General features: G+C 42.0%; 1 protein-coding gene across 1 annotated transcript; it reads left to right on the top strand.

Annotated features, from left to right (window-relative positions):
* Nucleotides 1-103: 103 nt before the first annotated feature.
* On the top strand, nucleotides 104-2,471 carry LOC309526235 (transcription factor IIIB 50 kDa subunit-like; the record flags this gene model as incomplete). The annotated part of the gene is made up of 5 exons (XM_082212149.1): nucleotides 104-308; nucleotides 495-554; nucleotides 1,231-1,549; nucleotides 2,199-2,363; nucleotides 2,462-2,471. The coding sequence occupies exons 1-5, from the start codon at nucleotides 155-157 to the stop codon at nucleotides 2,469-2,471; spliced, it is 708 nt and encodes a 235-aa protein (XP_082068275.1). The 5' UTR covers nucleotides 104-154.
* Between the last annotated feature and the right edge of the window lie 15,385 nt (nucleotides 2,472-17,856).

The raw sequence follows: 17,856 nt of genomic DNA, 5'->3' as shown, positions 1-17,856 counted from the left end.
ATAAAAATTGAGTGGGGAAAGAACCATTATACCACCTTGAGCTCTTCAAAGGACAGGTGGGATATAAGGTAAATGTAATACATGGAAGTAATTAAATAATACCAAAATATCAGTGACCAACTGTGGACCTGATTTATGCTTTCAGGCTGCTAAGATGTCGAGCCAAAAGAAGTGTCCAGACTGTGGCTCCTTGGAAATTGTAGAGGACTCTCATTATGCTCAGAACCAGCTGGTGTGCGCAGACTGTGGCTTCATTCTGACTGAAGGGCTTCTCACAACCACATATGCTGATGAAGAACATTTACAAGGTGAGGCTAAGGATAGCAAAATAGCTCAAAACTCTTTGTATCTTACAAAGACATAGGATTTGAGATACAACTTGCAAGCAGTTCTCAAATATAGACAGGCCCTACACCATTCAACAGTTTAAAAATGGGTGCATGTTTGAGAGCTTGGACCAAAGTTTGGCTGATATCTGTGTCTTTATCTCATAGAAGTCACATATTCACGGAGTACTGGTCAGAATGAGCAAACGAGCCGTTGTGTACAGCGAGGTACATATTCCGCATTACTCTTTTGATGCTTTGTGGAAATTAATGTGCCTGTCATCCACAAGAGATGCATTGTTTCACTTTCTAAAAGCAAAGAGAAATTTGCATTTTTAAAACAGTCTTACCCATTTGCTGTAGGACCAACATCAAAACAACCCATTTTAGAGTTTTAGAGGTGCATAGAGTCCAGAGTTCAGTTTGATTGCCTGATCAAATCTCAGCTGAATCATTGACAGACTGGTTAACCATGGACCAGTCTGTTTCCATTATCATTAAATGGCCATTATAATTGTGTGTACAGCTGCAAAAAATAAAATTCAATACATAACTAAAAGCCAAATATAAATCAAATATGAAGTTGAAACAGCAATACTAACAGCCATTCTCAATTAGAGCCCCCAAAGACTTTCATTTAAAAAAGTTATCCGTAATATCCAAAAAAAGCCCCATGGTTTGGACACTCCAGTTACACAACCACAATTGAAAATATGTTACCCATGATTGCCACCCATCTAACCTCTGAAAGTGGGAGCATGTGAAACAGAGCCTCCACAGATTATCTTAGTATATGGGCAGCTTCATTCAGGCAAAGACCTACCCTGCAGTTAGATTTGTCACTGATAAATGTGTATGTGGAAACATTTCTTAAGTACTGCTGTGGTATTTCCCCCCACATGAGTCAAATGTGTTCGGGATCTCTGCAAAGTTCTGCGGCTTCCTTCTATCTTTGAAGATACAGCCGTGTCCTATTACCAGCAGGCAATCAAACGTCCCTGCTTCAGTTTAGTCAGCTTGGAGAAGAAGGAGATACTTGTGGGCTGTTGCGTCTTTGTGACCTGCCGCCAGCACAACTGGCCCCTGACCATGGGCACAGTCTGCCTGCTACTCTATGGAGACAAGGGATTGTTTGCAAAGACCTATTTACGCTTCCTGAAGGAACTGGCACTGGATGTGCCTACTCTCAGCTTGATGGATATGGTGAAAACCCACCTCAACAGGTATGTTGAAGTTCTTATGCCCTTTCCTTGAGAATACTTCTCAAAGCTGGTGTACAGTTTCCATCGTTCAGAGACAGAATTTACAAGTATCATACGGACTGTGTGGTATATTGATTGGAAGGCCGATGAAACAGCAAGCTTCTTAAAGTTCAGCAGGGTCAGTGCTCACAGTGCTGTGAGCTTCCATCATGGAAGAAATGGGTATTTTCATATGTGCATGTATACTCCAACTCCCTGATTTCTGAGATTTCATTTGAGGCACTTCAGGCAGTTCCAGGCTTTTCTCTTTAGCAGCAAACTTCCTTTTTTAAACAAATAATTCTCAGAATTGTGAATTCTGCTCCTGCTACCAATCCCGTAATTGCTTGGAAATCCTTCCTATTATTATTAAGGGCAAGAAGCCAACAAACAGAATTCTGTTGAACACAAGTTAGGAATAGTGTAAATTCAGCCCTGTCCATATAGTGCTGGTTAATGGAAGATGCTTTCCTTTTTGGTGTCCTTGGAAAATGCAGGGCCTTCTGCCCTTTGCCCTTTCACAGAATGCTTTATTTAGCTCATGTCCCTCTTTCACCTATTTGTCTTCTCCATCCTGCCACATCTCCCAACCCAAGTAAGTCTATCTAAATGGCTTGTTTCATCTTTCCAGCTTCAAGATTTTCCAGAATTCACTCGGCGTCCTGACCAAGTTTGTGGAAGAGAAGGAGCAGCTGGTGGCAAGGACTATCCAGATGGTGGAACTTGCCAGCGACACGTGGCTGGTGACCCGATCCCCCCCAAAGTGGAATGAATATACAAGGACACGTGATATAAGGTTAATGGGCAAGAAAAGGCCACAACTTTATTGATTACAGCAAGTGAAAAGGCATTGGCTTAGGCATGGGATTACGTCAGCTGACTCCACCCCCTCAGAGAGGGGTGAGTCTGAAACAAGGGGGGTTATTCGCCAGTAGGTGGAGCCTGTTGATGCTAATCCAACTATAAGCTCTCCCCTGATGTCACCGAGGGTCATGCCAAGGCCTCCCACCAAGCAGGCATCGGACAGAATACACAACCACCAGATTCCTTTAACGGAATACCCAAAAATTGAAGGCATAGGTGATGGCCACACCTAGCCCTTCCACACACCACAACACATTATTCCAATGCCTAACCTACCCACCAATACCACAAAAGTTGTGACGATTGCTACGAGGTAGGCGAAAAAACCAAAAAGCCTAATGCCAAATGGAAAAATTCCTACCAGATTGTCCAAGATTGAAGGCCTTCTGGGAAATGATCTATAACGAGTTAAAAAAGGTGTTTAAGTACACCTTTCCCAAGAAACCAGAGGCCTTCCTTCTGGGCATTGTCGGCCAGAAGGTGTTAAAAAAGGATAGAACTTTTTTTATGTATGCTACAACAGCAGCAAGAATTCTTATCGCCAAGCATTGGAAGACCCAAGATTTGCCCACACTGGAAGATTGGCAGACGCAATTGATGAACTACATGGAACTAGCCGAGATGACTGCAAGGATCCGAGACCTGGGAGAAGAGGCAATGGAGGAGGACTGGAAAAAATTTAAAGACTATCTGCAAAAGTATTATAAGTTGTATGAATCATAAGATGCCGTATGATTTGGAACGTTAGCCCCAGCAACGAAATTTAATTATCTATGAAATTGGACAACATTTATGAAAGAATCAAAGTTTAAATGGGTAAAAATGACATTATGTTATATTTCTAGAGTAAATGGAGAATAAGAGATTTAAACTTAAATTGCAACTGAAAATATAAAGAAACACATGAAATAAGGGTATAATTTGCTGATAACTTTATTATCAAGAATGCATTATGCGGGAGATGTGGGGAAGTCCAATGGAAATTTGAAATAAGTTCCTGAAATGGTCGTGATTTTCTGTTCTTTTTTTCCTTTTTTTTTTCCTCTATTCTGTTCATTCTTTTGTTCTTTCTGTAATTTGGAAAAAATGCAATAAAAATTATTATAAAAAAAAGAAAAGAAAAATTCCTACCAGGCCCCCCGGACAACCAGGGCGACCAACCTAAGGTCCATAGCAATGCCAAGGGAAACTAAGCCCTGAGCTCAATGGGAGTGGAGGGTGGGTGAATCGCGATGGGACGACGAAGAGTGAGGCTGAGGAGGGGCTGGCGCAGCAGTATTAAGGCTGCTGTACACGCCCCTCGGAGGCACCTGGTTGGGTGCCTGCCGATGGGCGTGGGCGCCAGCCGGGTGAGTGGGAGGCAGGGCTCGGGCTCCCACCCACAACCACTCCCCTCTCTTCAGGAGGAGAGTCTCTGCAAGTGATTCAGACAGGCTTTGCAAGCAATAGCCTTCTGATACATATTTTGCTCTAGGTGGCTTAGTTTGGTAAGAATTGAGTATACACTTCCAAAGTTAATGCTAAATACATTACTTCTGGTAAATGAGCCATCATAACCACTAGAGGATTGTGAAAATCTGTGTCCTGGGCTTTTTAGACTTGTCTACCTATGTATTGTCTGAAGCAAAGGGATTCATTGGTTGCCAGATGTAATTCCTGCCCCCCGCTCCCCCAGCTCTCCTGTCCCACTAAGAATCTCCCGCATCCTTCAGGCATGGCTCCTTCCACCCTACTGTGGTAATAATTAAAGACAGGTTTGGGTGGCCTGGATAACTTTGGTTACTGGTGGGGACCACTAGTAACCAGTTGGCGAGGTTGTCTGATTATTTTCCTTCAACTCTGACAAGAGGTATAGGAAGTGGCCACATTGCAGTGGTTTGCATGCTGTTTAGGACAATGTTTGGTGTAAAGATTGGCGTATCTCTGGGTGAGAAGTAGTATCCACTCTTGAAGGTTTGGGTAAATAATCCTGCGTCCAGTCAGGCTTCCCTGCATGGCTCTGCTGGGGAGCTGACCTGGCAGGGGAGCAGAGTAGCAGCGGTCCTGCGTCCGTGTGAGATGAGGGATAAATCAAGTCAGGAGACAGTTTGGTTCTTATCTCTAGAAGCGTTTATTTACAAAGCAGTAAATCCATCAGAAACCTCCGACATTCTCTGTGCTCCAAAAGCACACACGCAGCCTCTGAGCTGAGCTGCGTCTTAGGCAGAAGCGAAAGCAAGTCTGAACAGTGACACAGACTGTGACGCACTTCTCTGCGTTAAGCTCCTCCCAGATACAGGACACCATGGAGTTTTAACCCTGTCAGTTCCCAACTCCACAGAAGGGTTGGGTGGAGGCAGTCAGCCAGCCTGAGCAACAAATACCTCTTTGAGTTGGCGTTTGACTTGAATGAATGTTTGTCTGGTCTACTTATGGTCCTCATAGTTAGGCATGAGAGAGTGGAAGAGAACTGTGAAAATCTAATTGTAGGTTGTTTCAGACATGCTTGCTTTAAACCTAGATCCAGAAGAAAAAGTTGTGGCTTTGCAAGCATCTCTTTATAGAACATGGTATGGTGGTTCCTGAACATCATACCCGTGTCACAAGATAGGTGGTGAGTCAGTCACTCTGATTAATGGAGCTGCTTAGTTAATTTTTGTCCCTACATGTACACGGTGAGGGGAGGGCGAGCGAGCGGGGGCCTCCCGTGGAGCTCCCGCTGCCAGGGGCAGTCTGCTTGCTGGGGCGTGGGGCACGTGCGCGGAGGGAGGGAGGGAGGGAGAGGGGGCTGGAGCCAGGCGCTGCCTAGAGAGGCCTCCTAAATATGACCCGTTGCATCTAATTTTCGCTTCTTCTTTATTTAGGGAGTCATAGCAGGACTTCTGAAGGAATGCGGATAAGGGTATGCTTTAACTTCGAAGGAGAGAGAGGAAATGTGCCAGAGTGTTGTGTCAATGTAGGATTAGTTGGGTTCAGTTCCAGTTGCTGCATTTTAAGGAGGAGATAGACAAACTGGAGCAGGAATCTTTCTGGCTGTGGGGGGCGAAAAACGTTCGCAATCTAAAATGCGATTTTTATGGCTTGGTGGAATGCAACCTTTGGATAAAACGTTGCTTTTGCATGGAAGCTGTGTGTGACAGAGGCCCCACCTTTTTTTCCTGCCTGACTCCCGTATGCTTGGTGCTTTGTATATTTCACTGTACTACTAATACTATGACAATACTATAATGTAATTGGGATTAAAAAGGTGTTCTATTGAAAAGAGATGTTACTGATAGATTTTTTTAAATGTACAAAATTCTTTCATTCAGGCAACGTGTTGTTTTCTTTTATAAGCATTTGCTGCTGTTAAAAGGTAAATTATAATATGAAAGGGGGTGGTTTGCTGTTATGGAAAAATCTAGGAGTGAGGCTCCTCGGTCACCCAGCTCGTCCGGCAGAGCCCGCGGGTCCCTGCAGAATAAAGGAAGGAGTCCAGCCAACCAGAGCAAATAGCTGTAGACCAAAGTTTATTGCACAATAGGTTCAAAGAGCAAATTTGAACCCCGAGGATGGGGTGACAAAGACTTTTAAAACTTTCCCACCACATCCCAGAATACAGTTCGTACAGCATCATTGCTACATCACTGACATGTCACAAAAGGGGAGGGGTAGACTAGTTACACTAGTTCAACCTTGGCAAACATGTCCAGACAAGTCCTTGGTACAAGATTAGCGTAAGCAGACATGGCAGGGCAAGACCTAAGATTGGCATAGACAAATATGTCTTAAGTACCCACCACCCAAAAGTAGAATAGAAGTTCCTTTGCATGTCTGGAGCCTGAGGCAAGTCAGGTGATGAGATTTAGCTTCCTTTGGCTAACAATGAGCCCAGCAATTGTCACCTCTGAGAACTTCCTGGAGTCCTTTTTCAAGGGGAAAATAGCTTTGGAATGGAGGAAACTGGGAAAGGAGATGATTTAATATTATTTTTAAAGCTAGGTGACTTCCCTGAGCTGTCCAGTTGAAAGGATACATTCAGGCATAATATTTGTAATATTTAACTTTAAAGATGTGCCCCCCCGTAATTTCCGTAACATTTGCTAAAACCCCACACCTTTCCTATTCACTTAACATGCAGCAGCCTTGTTAAACTTGTCTTCAAAATGTTTCTGCCTGTCTTACGTTGCATCTGCAACTGACTTTCAGGTTTTATTTTGTCCCTTTTTACAGACTGGGCGCATCTTCAGAGGATGAAACCAAAGCCACTTCTGCTATTTCTGCACCTCCTTCTGCTTCTCTTTTCTCTCCTCCCTATCACTCTAATAAAAACAACCCTTTTGTCTCTAAATTTGATCCAGAAGAGCAACCTCGGGACACTGATAGGTTTGCTAGTGACAACAATCCGTTCACTACAAAATGGGGCAGAAATCCAAGCAAGATACTGAATGCTTTATAGCTGTTGCTACCTCTTCTGCTTCGGGGAATGAAAATAAACCATTTGCTCCTAAAAGGGAACAAGAATCCCAGATAGAGGATTCTTCAAACTCTGCTAAGTCTCCCCTGCCTGTTCCTGCAACGTCTATTCTTCAGTTGGAGCCTTCTATAATAATAATAATAATAATAATTTATTATTTATACCCCGCCCATCTGGCTGGGCCTCCCCAGCCACTCTGGGCGGCTTCCATAAAAACCAAAAATACAGTAAAATATCACACGTTAAAAACTTCCCTGAACAGGGCTGCCTTAAGATGTCTCCTGAATGTCAGGTAGTTGTTTATCGACAACTGCTTTTCAGCTTTCTGATATTGATAATCCTCCCGTGTCTAAAGTGGGAGAGGGCTCTGTAAAAAAGTGAAATACCTAGGGGTTAACTTGACTGCTAAAAATCTGAATTTATTTAAAGATAATTATGAAAAATGTTGGTTAGAAATTAAAAAGGATTTAGAAATTTGGTCAAGATTCAAACTTTCCTTGTTGGGTCGAATTGCTGCTATAAAGATGAATGTGTTGCCAAAGATGTTGTTTTTGTTTCAAACCCTACAAATTGTGGACAGAGTGGAATGTTTTGGAAAGTGGCAGAGAGACATTTCCAAGTTTGTCTGGCAGGGCAAAAAGCCCAGAATAAAGTTTAAAATACTAACTGATGCAAAGGAAAGAGGGGGATTTGCCCTGCCGGACTTAAGGTTATATTATGAAACTGCAGCTTTCTGCTGGATGAAAGATTGGTTACTTTTAGAGAACACTGATGTCCTAGATCTGGAAGGGTTTAATAATGCTTTTGGATGGCATGCATACTTGTGGTACGACAAGGTAAAGGTTCACAAAGTGTTCAAGAACCATATTGTCAGGAAAGCAATATTTAATGTCTGGACAAAGTACAAAGACTTATTAGAAAATAAGACCCCAAGATGGTTATCACCAATGGAGGCTAAGGCCCGGAAAAGACTCAATATGGAGGCCATATGGCCGAAGTATTGGGAAATAATAGAAAAAATTGGAGATACTTGGAGGTTGCAGAGCTTGGAGAAACTAAAGGATAAGGTGCGAGACTGGCTACACTATGCTCAAATTAAAGAGGTTTTTAATTCGGACAAAAAGATAGGATTTCAGGTGGAAAAATCGAAATTAGAAACAGAATTGTTAGAACCAAAGACTAAGGTACTTTCAAGAATGTATAACTTGCTGCTTAAATGGAACACTCAGGATGAGACAGTTAAATCAGCCATGATAAAATGGGCTCAAGATATTGGGTAAACATTATGTTTGAGGACTGGGAAAGGTTATGGATCACCGGTATGAAGTTTACGGCATGTAATGCCTTGAAGGAAAATATTATGAAAATGATATATAGGTGGTACATGACCCCAGTCAAGCTTGCAAAAATATATCATCTGTCTGATAATAAATGTTGGAAATGTAAGGAGGCTGAAGGAACATTCTTTCACCTCTGGTGGACCTGTCCAAGAGTGAAGGCCTTCTGGGAAATGATCTACAATGAGTTAAAAAAGGTATTTAAGTATACCTTCACTAAGAAACCAGAGGCCTTTCTTTTGGGCATTGTTGGCCAGAAAGTGTTAAAGAAGGACAGAACTTTTTTTATGTATGCAGTTACAGCAGCAAGAATACTTATCGCAAAGTATTGGAAGACACAAGATTTGCCCACACTGGAAGAGTGGCAGACGCAACTGATGGATTATATGGAGCTGGCCGAAATGACTGGCAGAATCCGTGACTTGGGAGAAGAAACAATGGAAGAGGACTGGAAAAAGTTTAAGGACTATTTACAAAAACAGTACAAACTGTATGAATGTTAAGAAATTGCACGATTGGAAAAAACATGGTTCCAGCAATTTAGTGGAAAGATATGGGAAACTAAGTGATGTGTAAGAAAAGGTTGAAACCTAAAGTAATATTATGTTTAAATTTAAGTTATAACTAGTTGATAAGAATTATTTGAAGTCTAGTGACATAATTTTTGAGAGGTATAAAATAAGATTTGAAATAAGGTAACAAATTGCTGTTTTTAGTTTTACTACAGAGAACGCAGGGAAGGGAGATGTGAGGAAGTTCAATTAGTTATATAAAAAGAGTTATAAATAGTTATCTTTTTTCTTTTTTGTAATGTATGTTGGTGTAAGTATATGGGGTTTTTTTTGTTTGTTAGTTGTTATTTGTTTGGTGAAGGGATTGTATATGTTTGGTATATGGTTGGTGATTTTCTTTTTTATGTCTGAAAATTGAATAAAAATATTTATTAAAAAAAAATAAAGTGGGAGAGGGCTCTGAAAGTTTTAACAGTCCTCCAGCATCTTTCTCTACTTCCTCCTTAGCAGGGAACCGTGATGATTCCAAGCACGTTCATGTTGTGCCCCAAAAGGAAGGTTTAACTAATCAGATAGATCCTGGCAATTTGATCCCTGGAGATCTGAATGTAAAAACCCACCACCTTTTCTGTTATTCCAGAAGTGGGATTGGATGATGAGCAGCTGAGTAATTATCCCCAGGGTACTGAAAAGAAGCTACAAACATGAGTCTGACCAAACTGCGGGAGGCAGTGGAAGACAGGAGTGCCTGGCATGCTCTGGTCCATGGGGTCACGAAGAGTCGGACACGACCAAACGACTAAACAACAACAACAAACAACAACTGAAAAGATTGCAGTTTCTGGAGATTTGTCCAGGAGTGGAGATGGTTCCTCAGAGTTATGGTCCTCCATTGAGGGGGGAGAGCTGACAGCAAATAAAAAGGCGACCGGTGAGAGGCAGACTGTATCGCTTCTCATGAAGACAAGTGCTCCTGATGATGGATTTGAACTAAACAAACCATTGGTTGCACCTTCAGCACTAGCCCTTGAAAATGCAAGCCATGAGGTAAAGGGATTGGAGCAGAAGAATGCTGACAGCTTAAAAGAAAATAGACAGGGTGATAGTCCTGAGTGTTACGGAAAAGCAGCAATGAGGGAGCGAGCTGCAGGTGGCTGGAAAGCAAAACAGGATGTGAATGTTTGGGACTGTACCAGGGAAACAAAGGGGCAGTCTATTCACTGTGCTGAGCACCGGATGTCAGCTCAGGGTGTCATCTGACCTGTACTGGAAGTACAGGGGTGGAGTTTTTCTCTCTACTGTTGGAGTCTGATGAGTGCAGACACGTTTCTCTGTACTGCTGCAAAGACAGAAATAAAGACATGTAAATACATTTCTGTCTATCTCTTTCCCCTCCCTGGGGGGAGCAGGGAGCAGGGAGGAGTGACCTAGCCTGTATCCTGCCGGAGAATGCAGACAGGGAGGTCAACCGGGATTCAAGCCAGGTGCCTGGAGAGTGGCCAGTTTCTCCTGATAAGGCTTGGGTTTCCTAACAAGCCTGTTCATCTTTCCCCTCTGCCCAGTTCTTCTCACTCTATTAGTTCTTTCCAATCTGATGCTTCTGGCTGTAATAGAGCAGAGCCTACGAAAAAAGCTACAGCAGAGGGCTTGGGTACCAAAGTGGATCCCTCTGGCAAGAAGCTGCTGCTCCGTGCATGGGTTTCACCTTCTGAAACACATCCCAATCAGAATCTTCAGAGTGACGGAACTTATCCTGCTAAGCTCAGTGAGAGGAATTGCGGGGGGTGGGGCGAGGAGCAAAGATAAAGGCTCAAGTGCTATACTGTGCATGGCTTTTATTCTTCCCTCCCCTTTTTAACGCAGTAAGGGATTTTGTTTCCTACGGACAGGTGAAAATCTTTCCCTGTTGATCTGTATCTATTTCTTGTAGCAATGTCAATGAAGGAATAAAATTGAGCAAAGGTTTGTTTTGCTTAGGCAGTAATCAGACTCTATTTTCACATTGCTGTGACATGACAATAAAGGTATCATAAACTGGAACCAGCACTTCATATTTTACCTCTAATTTTACTTTATTTTTTAAACCCACTGTCCTGTTAAAATACTAAATATATTTTTCATGTTCTGCCAAAATAAGTGAAAGCAGCAGTTGGATAAATGCTTAACTTTTTTAAAAAGCGGTGTTAGTTGTGATCATGAGTGCAGTGCAGTTTACTGTGGCACAGGTTTTGTGTTACCTAGATTTCTGAAGTGTTCCACGGGTGTAATTTAACTAAAAAAGAAATCAAGGCAAACTTTTGCAATAAACTTTGTTGAAAACTCTATTTTTTACACTTGCTAAACATCTGGGTAACTACACAAATATCCAAGCAACCAACCCTATTTTATGGTGGGGGGAGGAACAGATGTTTTGAACCATCAAGAGTGTCACACTAGGATTCCACTCAGTGATGGGCCAGTCTCTTATCTCTATGTCTAACCTACTTCACAGGGTGGTAGTGAGGAAAATGGGGGGGGGTGTATTCAGGGTCCTTGAAGGGATATAAATAAATAGGTAAGTAAAACTTTTCATTTGAGAGCTTCTAAATCAGTCTTGAAGTGTAGAGAAGAGGGCAGAATAAATCTTCTGTTTTAACAGTAAATATAAAATCTAAACTTGCACTAGTAGAGGTACATAGGAGCGGAAAATGTACTTTATTCTTTTTAGAAGCCAAAGCAGAAATATGTGTGCATGCGGTGCTTCATGCAAGCCCAAAAGTAAAGCTAAAGGTAAAGGGACCCCGGCTGTTAGGTCCAGTTGTGGCCGACTCTGGGATTGCTGCGCTCATCTCACTTTATTGGTCAAGGGAGCCGGCGTACAGCTTCCAGGTCTGGTGAAACCAGAGCAGCACACGGAAACGCCGTTTACCTTCCTGCTGGAGCGGTACCTATTTATCTACTTACACTGTGTGCTTTCGAACTGCTAGGTTGGCAGGAGCAGGGACCGAGCAACGGGAGCTCACCCCGTCGCGGGGATTTGAACCGCCGACCTTCTGATCGGAAAGTCCTAGGCTCTGTGGTTTAACCCACAGTGCCACCCACGTCCCTTCAGACCAAAAGGAGAACTGCACAAAATTGTTCAGGTACAAAGTACTATAGGATTGCCTGAACTAATTGTGTGTGCTTCTTTCAGACTTCATCCTGTGAAACCAATGCATACTACAACAAGCAAATCATCTGCAAAAAACAGAGCATAACATCAAAGATCTTGGATAACCAAAATGAAGCCGATATAAAGGTAATTTAAGACATACTATATTTTAAAACCTAATTGGGTGGTCTGTGCCTTGAGTTAGGAAGCTTGTAAATTTATTGGCGGGATTATACAAACTGCAAAGGGGTATAGTCGTTTGGAGACAGAAATGTGTTCAAGTTTTCTAGGTGTACAATTCCCCCTGCCCCTGCTATCCTACCGATCTGGGCAATTTTCTGAGCCTTTTACTGACACAAGTTTAGATCTGTGAGTGGGTATGAATTCCCCAGGCTCAAAACTTGCTATCTTCACCAAAGGACTTTGGCCTGAAAGGGATTTTTGTTTTCAGATAAGCAAGGTTTAGTGATTTAGTGCCTCCAACTAATATTGCAAATGATCTGTTTGGAGTTTGAGCACAGAACCTGAATTATTATCACTTAACTGAAACAACCACTACTGCTGCTGCTTTGTATTTATTTAGTATTTTTCGCATGTTATGAGGAGGGTCTTATCTTCACTTTTCCATGTTTATTACTGGGAAGAAATAGTTGAAGGCAGGTGTACAGAAACCTTGTGTGCACATTTGTCTGCATGCCATAAAAGTACTTACTGGCAAATCCTGAAATTCTAGTTTTTTTGTGAATCTTCAGTAGCTTTTAAGATGCTTTGCTCTGACATCATTCCTGGGATTCCCCAGTAATCCCTGAAACCAAAGGTTTCTATGTCTCCATTATCTGATAATAATGAAGCCAGTCTCTCACTTTGTTTTTTAATTTCTCAAAACTCTGCAATTTCAATCTATCTCTGTCTTGTTCCAAAATTTCCCAATATGTCGGCCATTTAGCCTCCATATTGAGCTTTTTCAAAGCTTTTGCTTCCATTGGTGACAGCCACCTTGCGGTTTTATATTCCAACAAATCCTTATATCTTATCCAAACATTAAACAAAGCTTTCCTGACAATATGATTTTTAAATGCTTTATGAGCTTTGACCTTATCATACCATAAGTATGCATGCCAACCAAATACATTGTTAAAATATAATTTGGATAAGAAAATTGGCTTCCAGGTGGAAAAGTCAAAATTAGAAACAGAACTGTTAGAACACAAAACTAAGAATTTGTCAAGAATGTATAATTTGCTGTTGAAATGGAATACTCAGGATGAAACAGTGAAATCTGTTATGATTAAATGGGCACAGGATGTTGGACATAATATTATGTTTGCTGACTGAGAACAGTTATGGACCACAGGTATGAAGTTTAGTAATGCCTTAAGAGAGAATATTATGAAAATGATATACAGGTGGTACATGACCCCAGTCAAGCTCGCAAAAATCTATCATTTGCCCGATAACAAATGTTGGAAATGTAAAGAAACGGAAGGTACATTCTTTCACTTTTGGTGGACGTGCCCAAAGATTAAGGCTTTCTGGGAAATGATATATAATGAACTGAAAAAAACAGAAAAAACCTTCCTGAAGAAACCAGAGGCCTTTCTCCTGGGCATTGTTGGCCAATTGGTACCAAAGAAGGATAGAACTTTTTTTATGTATGCAACAACAGCAGCAAGAATACTTATTGCAAAGTATTGGAAGACACAAGATCTACCCACCCTGGAAGAATGGCAGGTGAAGGTGATTGACTACATGGAATTGGCAGAAATGACTGGCAGAATTCGAGATCAGGGAGAAGAGTCGGTGAAAGAAGACTGGAAGAAATTCAAAGACTACTTACAGAAACATTGTAAAATTAATGAATGTTAGAAGGATGTTGGATAGAAACTAAGCGGTTTCCAGCTGTAATGTTTTAAGAGATATGGAGAGGGGGGGGAAGAGGTTTTACAAATGGGTAAAAGTTTAATGGTAAGGATTTGCTGAACTAACAAATCGAACTGGAATACAAAGAAGGGAAGTATGAGGAGGTCCGAGGAAATAAGTGTATGGAAGTTATGTTATTGAAAATTAATGTGTGTTTTTAATTGTTTTTTATTTTGTATGTTTATTTTTCTTTTTTCTTGTCATATCTTAAAAACTTTTAATAAATATCTTTTTTAAAAAAAGAAACCAAAGGTTTCTATACCTTCCTTCTGATCCTTGCATCAGTGCTTGATATCAAAATGACTTTAACCTGTTCATTCTTCCTTCCTAAAGAAATATGATCCTTCAGATCCCGCCTACGCTTATGGTCAGCTGACACACAGCTGGTCTTGAAGCAGAAAGATGTGATTGCAAAGCGAGATCAGCAGGTGCGCGAGATGGAAGACTACCTTGATAACTTGCTTGTCAGAGTTATGGAGGAAACCCCTAACATTCTTCGAGCTCAAGCTCATGTGAATAAGAAAGCTGGAAAGATGTGAAGGAACCAATTTAACCTAATCAGTGGCTTCCTTACTCAAACTTTGGAAGTAGTGAATGTGGAAAAGCTGCTTGTACCGAAAGAGATTTTTACTTGTCTTAGAATAGAGCATGGAAGCGAGAGCTGGACCATAAAGAAGGCTGATCGCCAAAGAATTGATGCTTTTGAATTATGGTGCTGGAGGAGACTCTTGAGAGTCCCATGGACTGCAAGAAGATCAAACCTCTCCATTCTTAAGGAAATCAGCCCTGAGTGCTCACTGGAAGGACAGATCCTGAAGCTGAGGCTCCAATACTTTGGCCACCTCATGAAAAGAGAAGACTCCCTGGAAAAGACCCTGATGTTGGGAAAGATGGAGGGCACAAGGAGAAGGGGACGGCAGAGGACGAGATGGTGGGACAGTGTTCTCAAAGCTACTAACATGAGTTTGACCAAACTGTGGGAGGCAGTGGAAGACAGGAGTGCCTGGCCTGCTCTGGTCCATGGGGTCACGAAGAGTCGGACACGACTAAACGACTAAACAACAACAAAGGATAGAGTTGACTTACCTTGGAGACTGCCTTATATAATCTACAAAGCCAATAGTGTTAAAAAAACACATTTTACCTTTTAGTACATTGTACATGTTTTGCTGCTCCGCAGGTGAAAGGCCTGAAATTATGGGACTGTGGAAGGAGTTGTGAGCCAGATATTATTTGTGAATAAGCTCCAAGGGGCACATTTTTAAGGGTTTAGTCAAAAAATGAACACTTCTCTGTAGTTTTTCAACTCCTGATTTCTTTACTCTTTTAGGATATTAAGTTTTAGTCCAATATAAGCAATCATATTTACATTAGCTATACTGGATGAATAAATATTTATGAAGTACCTCGTTTGGATTTGAGTTCCTGGGAAATAAGCACTTCCACCTGAAAGCTGGTTGCTTACAAGCAGCCCAGTCCATTAGGAATTTCTGTTGTTCTAGCTCCACTGAATCAGTAATTATTAAGAAAACAGCTCATTCACTTGGGTAGGGCTTAAGCTGTGCAGGTTTTCTGCCAATTGTGCAAAATTGCCTGCATTTGCCCTTGGGAAGCGAGGAAGATCCATAGTTAAGAAAGTGATGGTGGTTGTTCGAGCAAATCGTGCTGGAGTTCCGTGATAGCACTATCAAAATAAAATGTCATTTGAGAAAGAGGAGGTTAGCTTCTAAGCACTAAACTGACTTCTGTGTCTTATGGTGGTTTACAGGACGTATTAAACTTTTGAAATCAATACTGATTTAAACTAACTCTCCCGTCACCTCCTATCCTCTCTTGACTCATATGTTGGGCATCATCACTCCACAGCTTTTTGACATTTGAATATTTCATTTTATACCTGCAAGTAGCTGCGTTTTATTATTGCCATTCTGCTCAGATCCCTACAATGGAAAAGAATGTACAAAGATTCAGATGGCATCTTTGCTTTTTCTCGTCAGATGCTCCTTTGTATTCAGACCAGGCCTGAGTAAAATAATGTAGCACTTGGGAAGGAAGATGCAGCCCAGAAGCCCAGCACTGGAGGCCAACATAGAGAAGATCTGCACGGCTACCATGTATTTCCCCTTGGTGCTCTGGTAGGTGGGCACAAAGGACACCCAAACACTGCAGAAGACCAGCATGCTGAAGGTGATCAGCTTGGCCTCATTGAAGCCCCCAGGCAGTTTCCTGGCTAGGAAAGCCACCGTGAAGCAGAGGGCAGCCAGGAAGCCCATGTAGCCCAGGGCACCATAAAACATGGCAGAAGACCCTACATTACATTGCAGGATAATCTCTGCAGGTTGGGAGTGCATATCAGTGTCTGGGAATGGGGGAGAGGTCCCTAGCCAGGTGGTGCAGATGAGAACTTGGACACTGGAACATGAAAGGACAACAGCATTGGCCAGAGTCTTGCCCAGCCATTTCTTCACCCTGTTCCCTGGCTTTGTGGCCAGAAAAGCCAGCACAACAGTAATGGTTTTGGCCAACAAAGAAGAGACAACAACTGAGAAGATGAGGACAAATGCAATTTGTTGGAGAAGACAGGTGGCTTTTCTTGGCTGGCCAATGAAGAGCAAGGAGGACAAAAAGGAGAGCAAGAGGGATACAAGGAGGGTGTAGGAAAGGTCCCTGTTGTTGGCTTTGACTATGGGAGTTTCTGAGTATTTAATGAAAATTCCTAACACCAAGCATGTGATTAAGAAGAATAACAAGGTAAAGAAAGACAAGAGAATCCCCAAATAGTCTTCATAGGACAGGAAAGTGATAATCTTGGGAACACATTGATCTCGGTCCTTGTTTGAGTGCTGATCTTCTGGACATTCGGTGCAATGGTTTGCATCTGAAAGTAAGATGAGTGATTTCAGTACCCAGGGTCTCAAGCAAGGGACATTCCCAGCCCTGACCCGTAGCTACTATGACTTGAATTGGCAATCTTTTGCTTGCAAATCAAATTCTGTGCTACTGAACTACAGCCTTTCAACCAGCAGACACATCTGAAGTTTTCCAGGAAAGCCTCTGGCAAGGCTGGTGGAACGGGGTGGGCACCAAGACATACTGTTTCCTAGGAGGAAAGCATGGGTCCCACATGGGGCGCCAGAAGAGAACTTTCAGAGAAACCAGATGTCCTAATGTCCTATTTCTAATGATTCTAAGAGAAAACCCAATTCAAAATCAAACCACAGGGAGTCTGTCATCACTACACATGATGATGATGATGATGATGATTTATTTATACCCTACCCATCAGATATGCCAACCTTGGGTAGAGGTCATTTTTTATGGGGGGGGCAGGGATAAAATGAAGAAATAGCATTGTGTTGGACAGGATCACAAAAGTTGTCCCTCGCTTCCTGTTTCCGGCGGTGAGACATGGCTGACTCCCTAGGGTGGGGGAGGACTGTCTTGTAGACCCGCAGATTGTCCGAGATTGTCAGTTTGCATCCAGGTGCAAGCGGCAGGACACTGGGTCCCAGAGCACGACACGGCTGGAATTCTCCGATGTCACTCTCATAGCCGGAAATATCTGTTTGATAAAATAATTGGATTTGGACAATAAACAGACATAGTCTGGACCGAAGAAGATTAAGAAAAAACCTGCAGAACTGTACAGTCCCTGGTGTTTAAGCTCGGGCTTCAAAGAGATTCTCATCATGGCGTTTGGATTACAGAGGTATTTGGTATGTCTTTTTTCTCTTCTTAACATCTACAATTGGTTTTCTATGCCTCATTAAGAAACCTATTTTTTTAAAAAAAGAGTACAGATGGGCTTCTATTTATAATTAAGTATTCAACTGTGCAGCTTTACTCAGACATGAAAGACTTGATAAACATAAAAGAAGAAACAAGATGGTGTTTGTTAATATGATGCAGCACAGAAAGATGAGAATTCCCCCCTTTTTCGAGGGGAGTAGGAAATATTTGCTGGCTGACTTTGTAATATCTTGAAATAACCATTTGGGATAACATATAGTGCAGCTGTTTGCAGAAGTTTTTCACTATGAGAGAGAGAGAGAAGGCCGAATGGATGTCTAGCAGCCCTCCCCTCTAGGGCC

This window comes from Podarcis vaucheri (genome assembly GCF_965113315.1).
Source record: "Podarcis vaucheri genome assembly, chromosome: 2".
Taxonomy (NCBI): domain Eukaryota; kingdom Metazoa; phylum Chordata; class Lepidosauria; order Squamata; family Lacertidae; genus Podarcis; species Podarcis vaucheri.
Note: the sequence above shows the minus strand (reverse complement) of the source record. Positions and strands in the feature narration are given on the sequence as shown.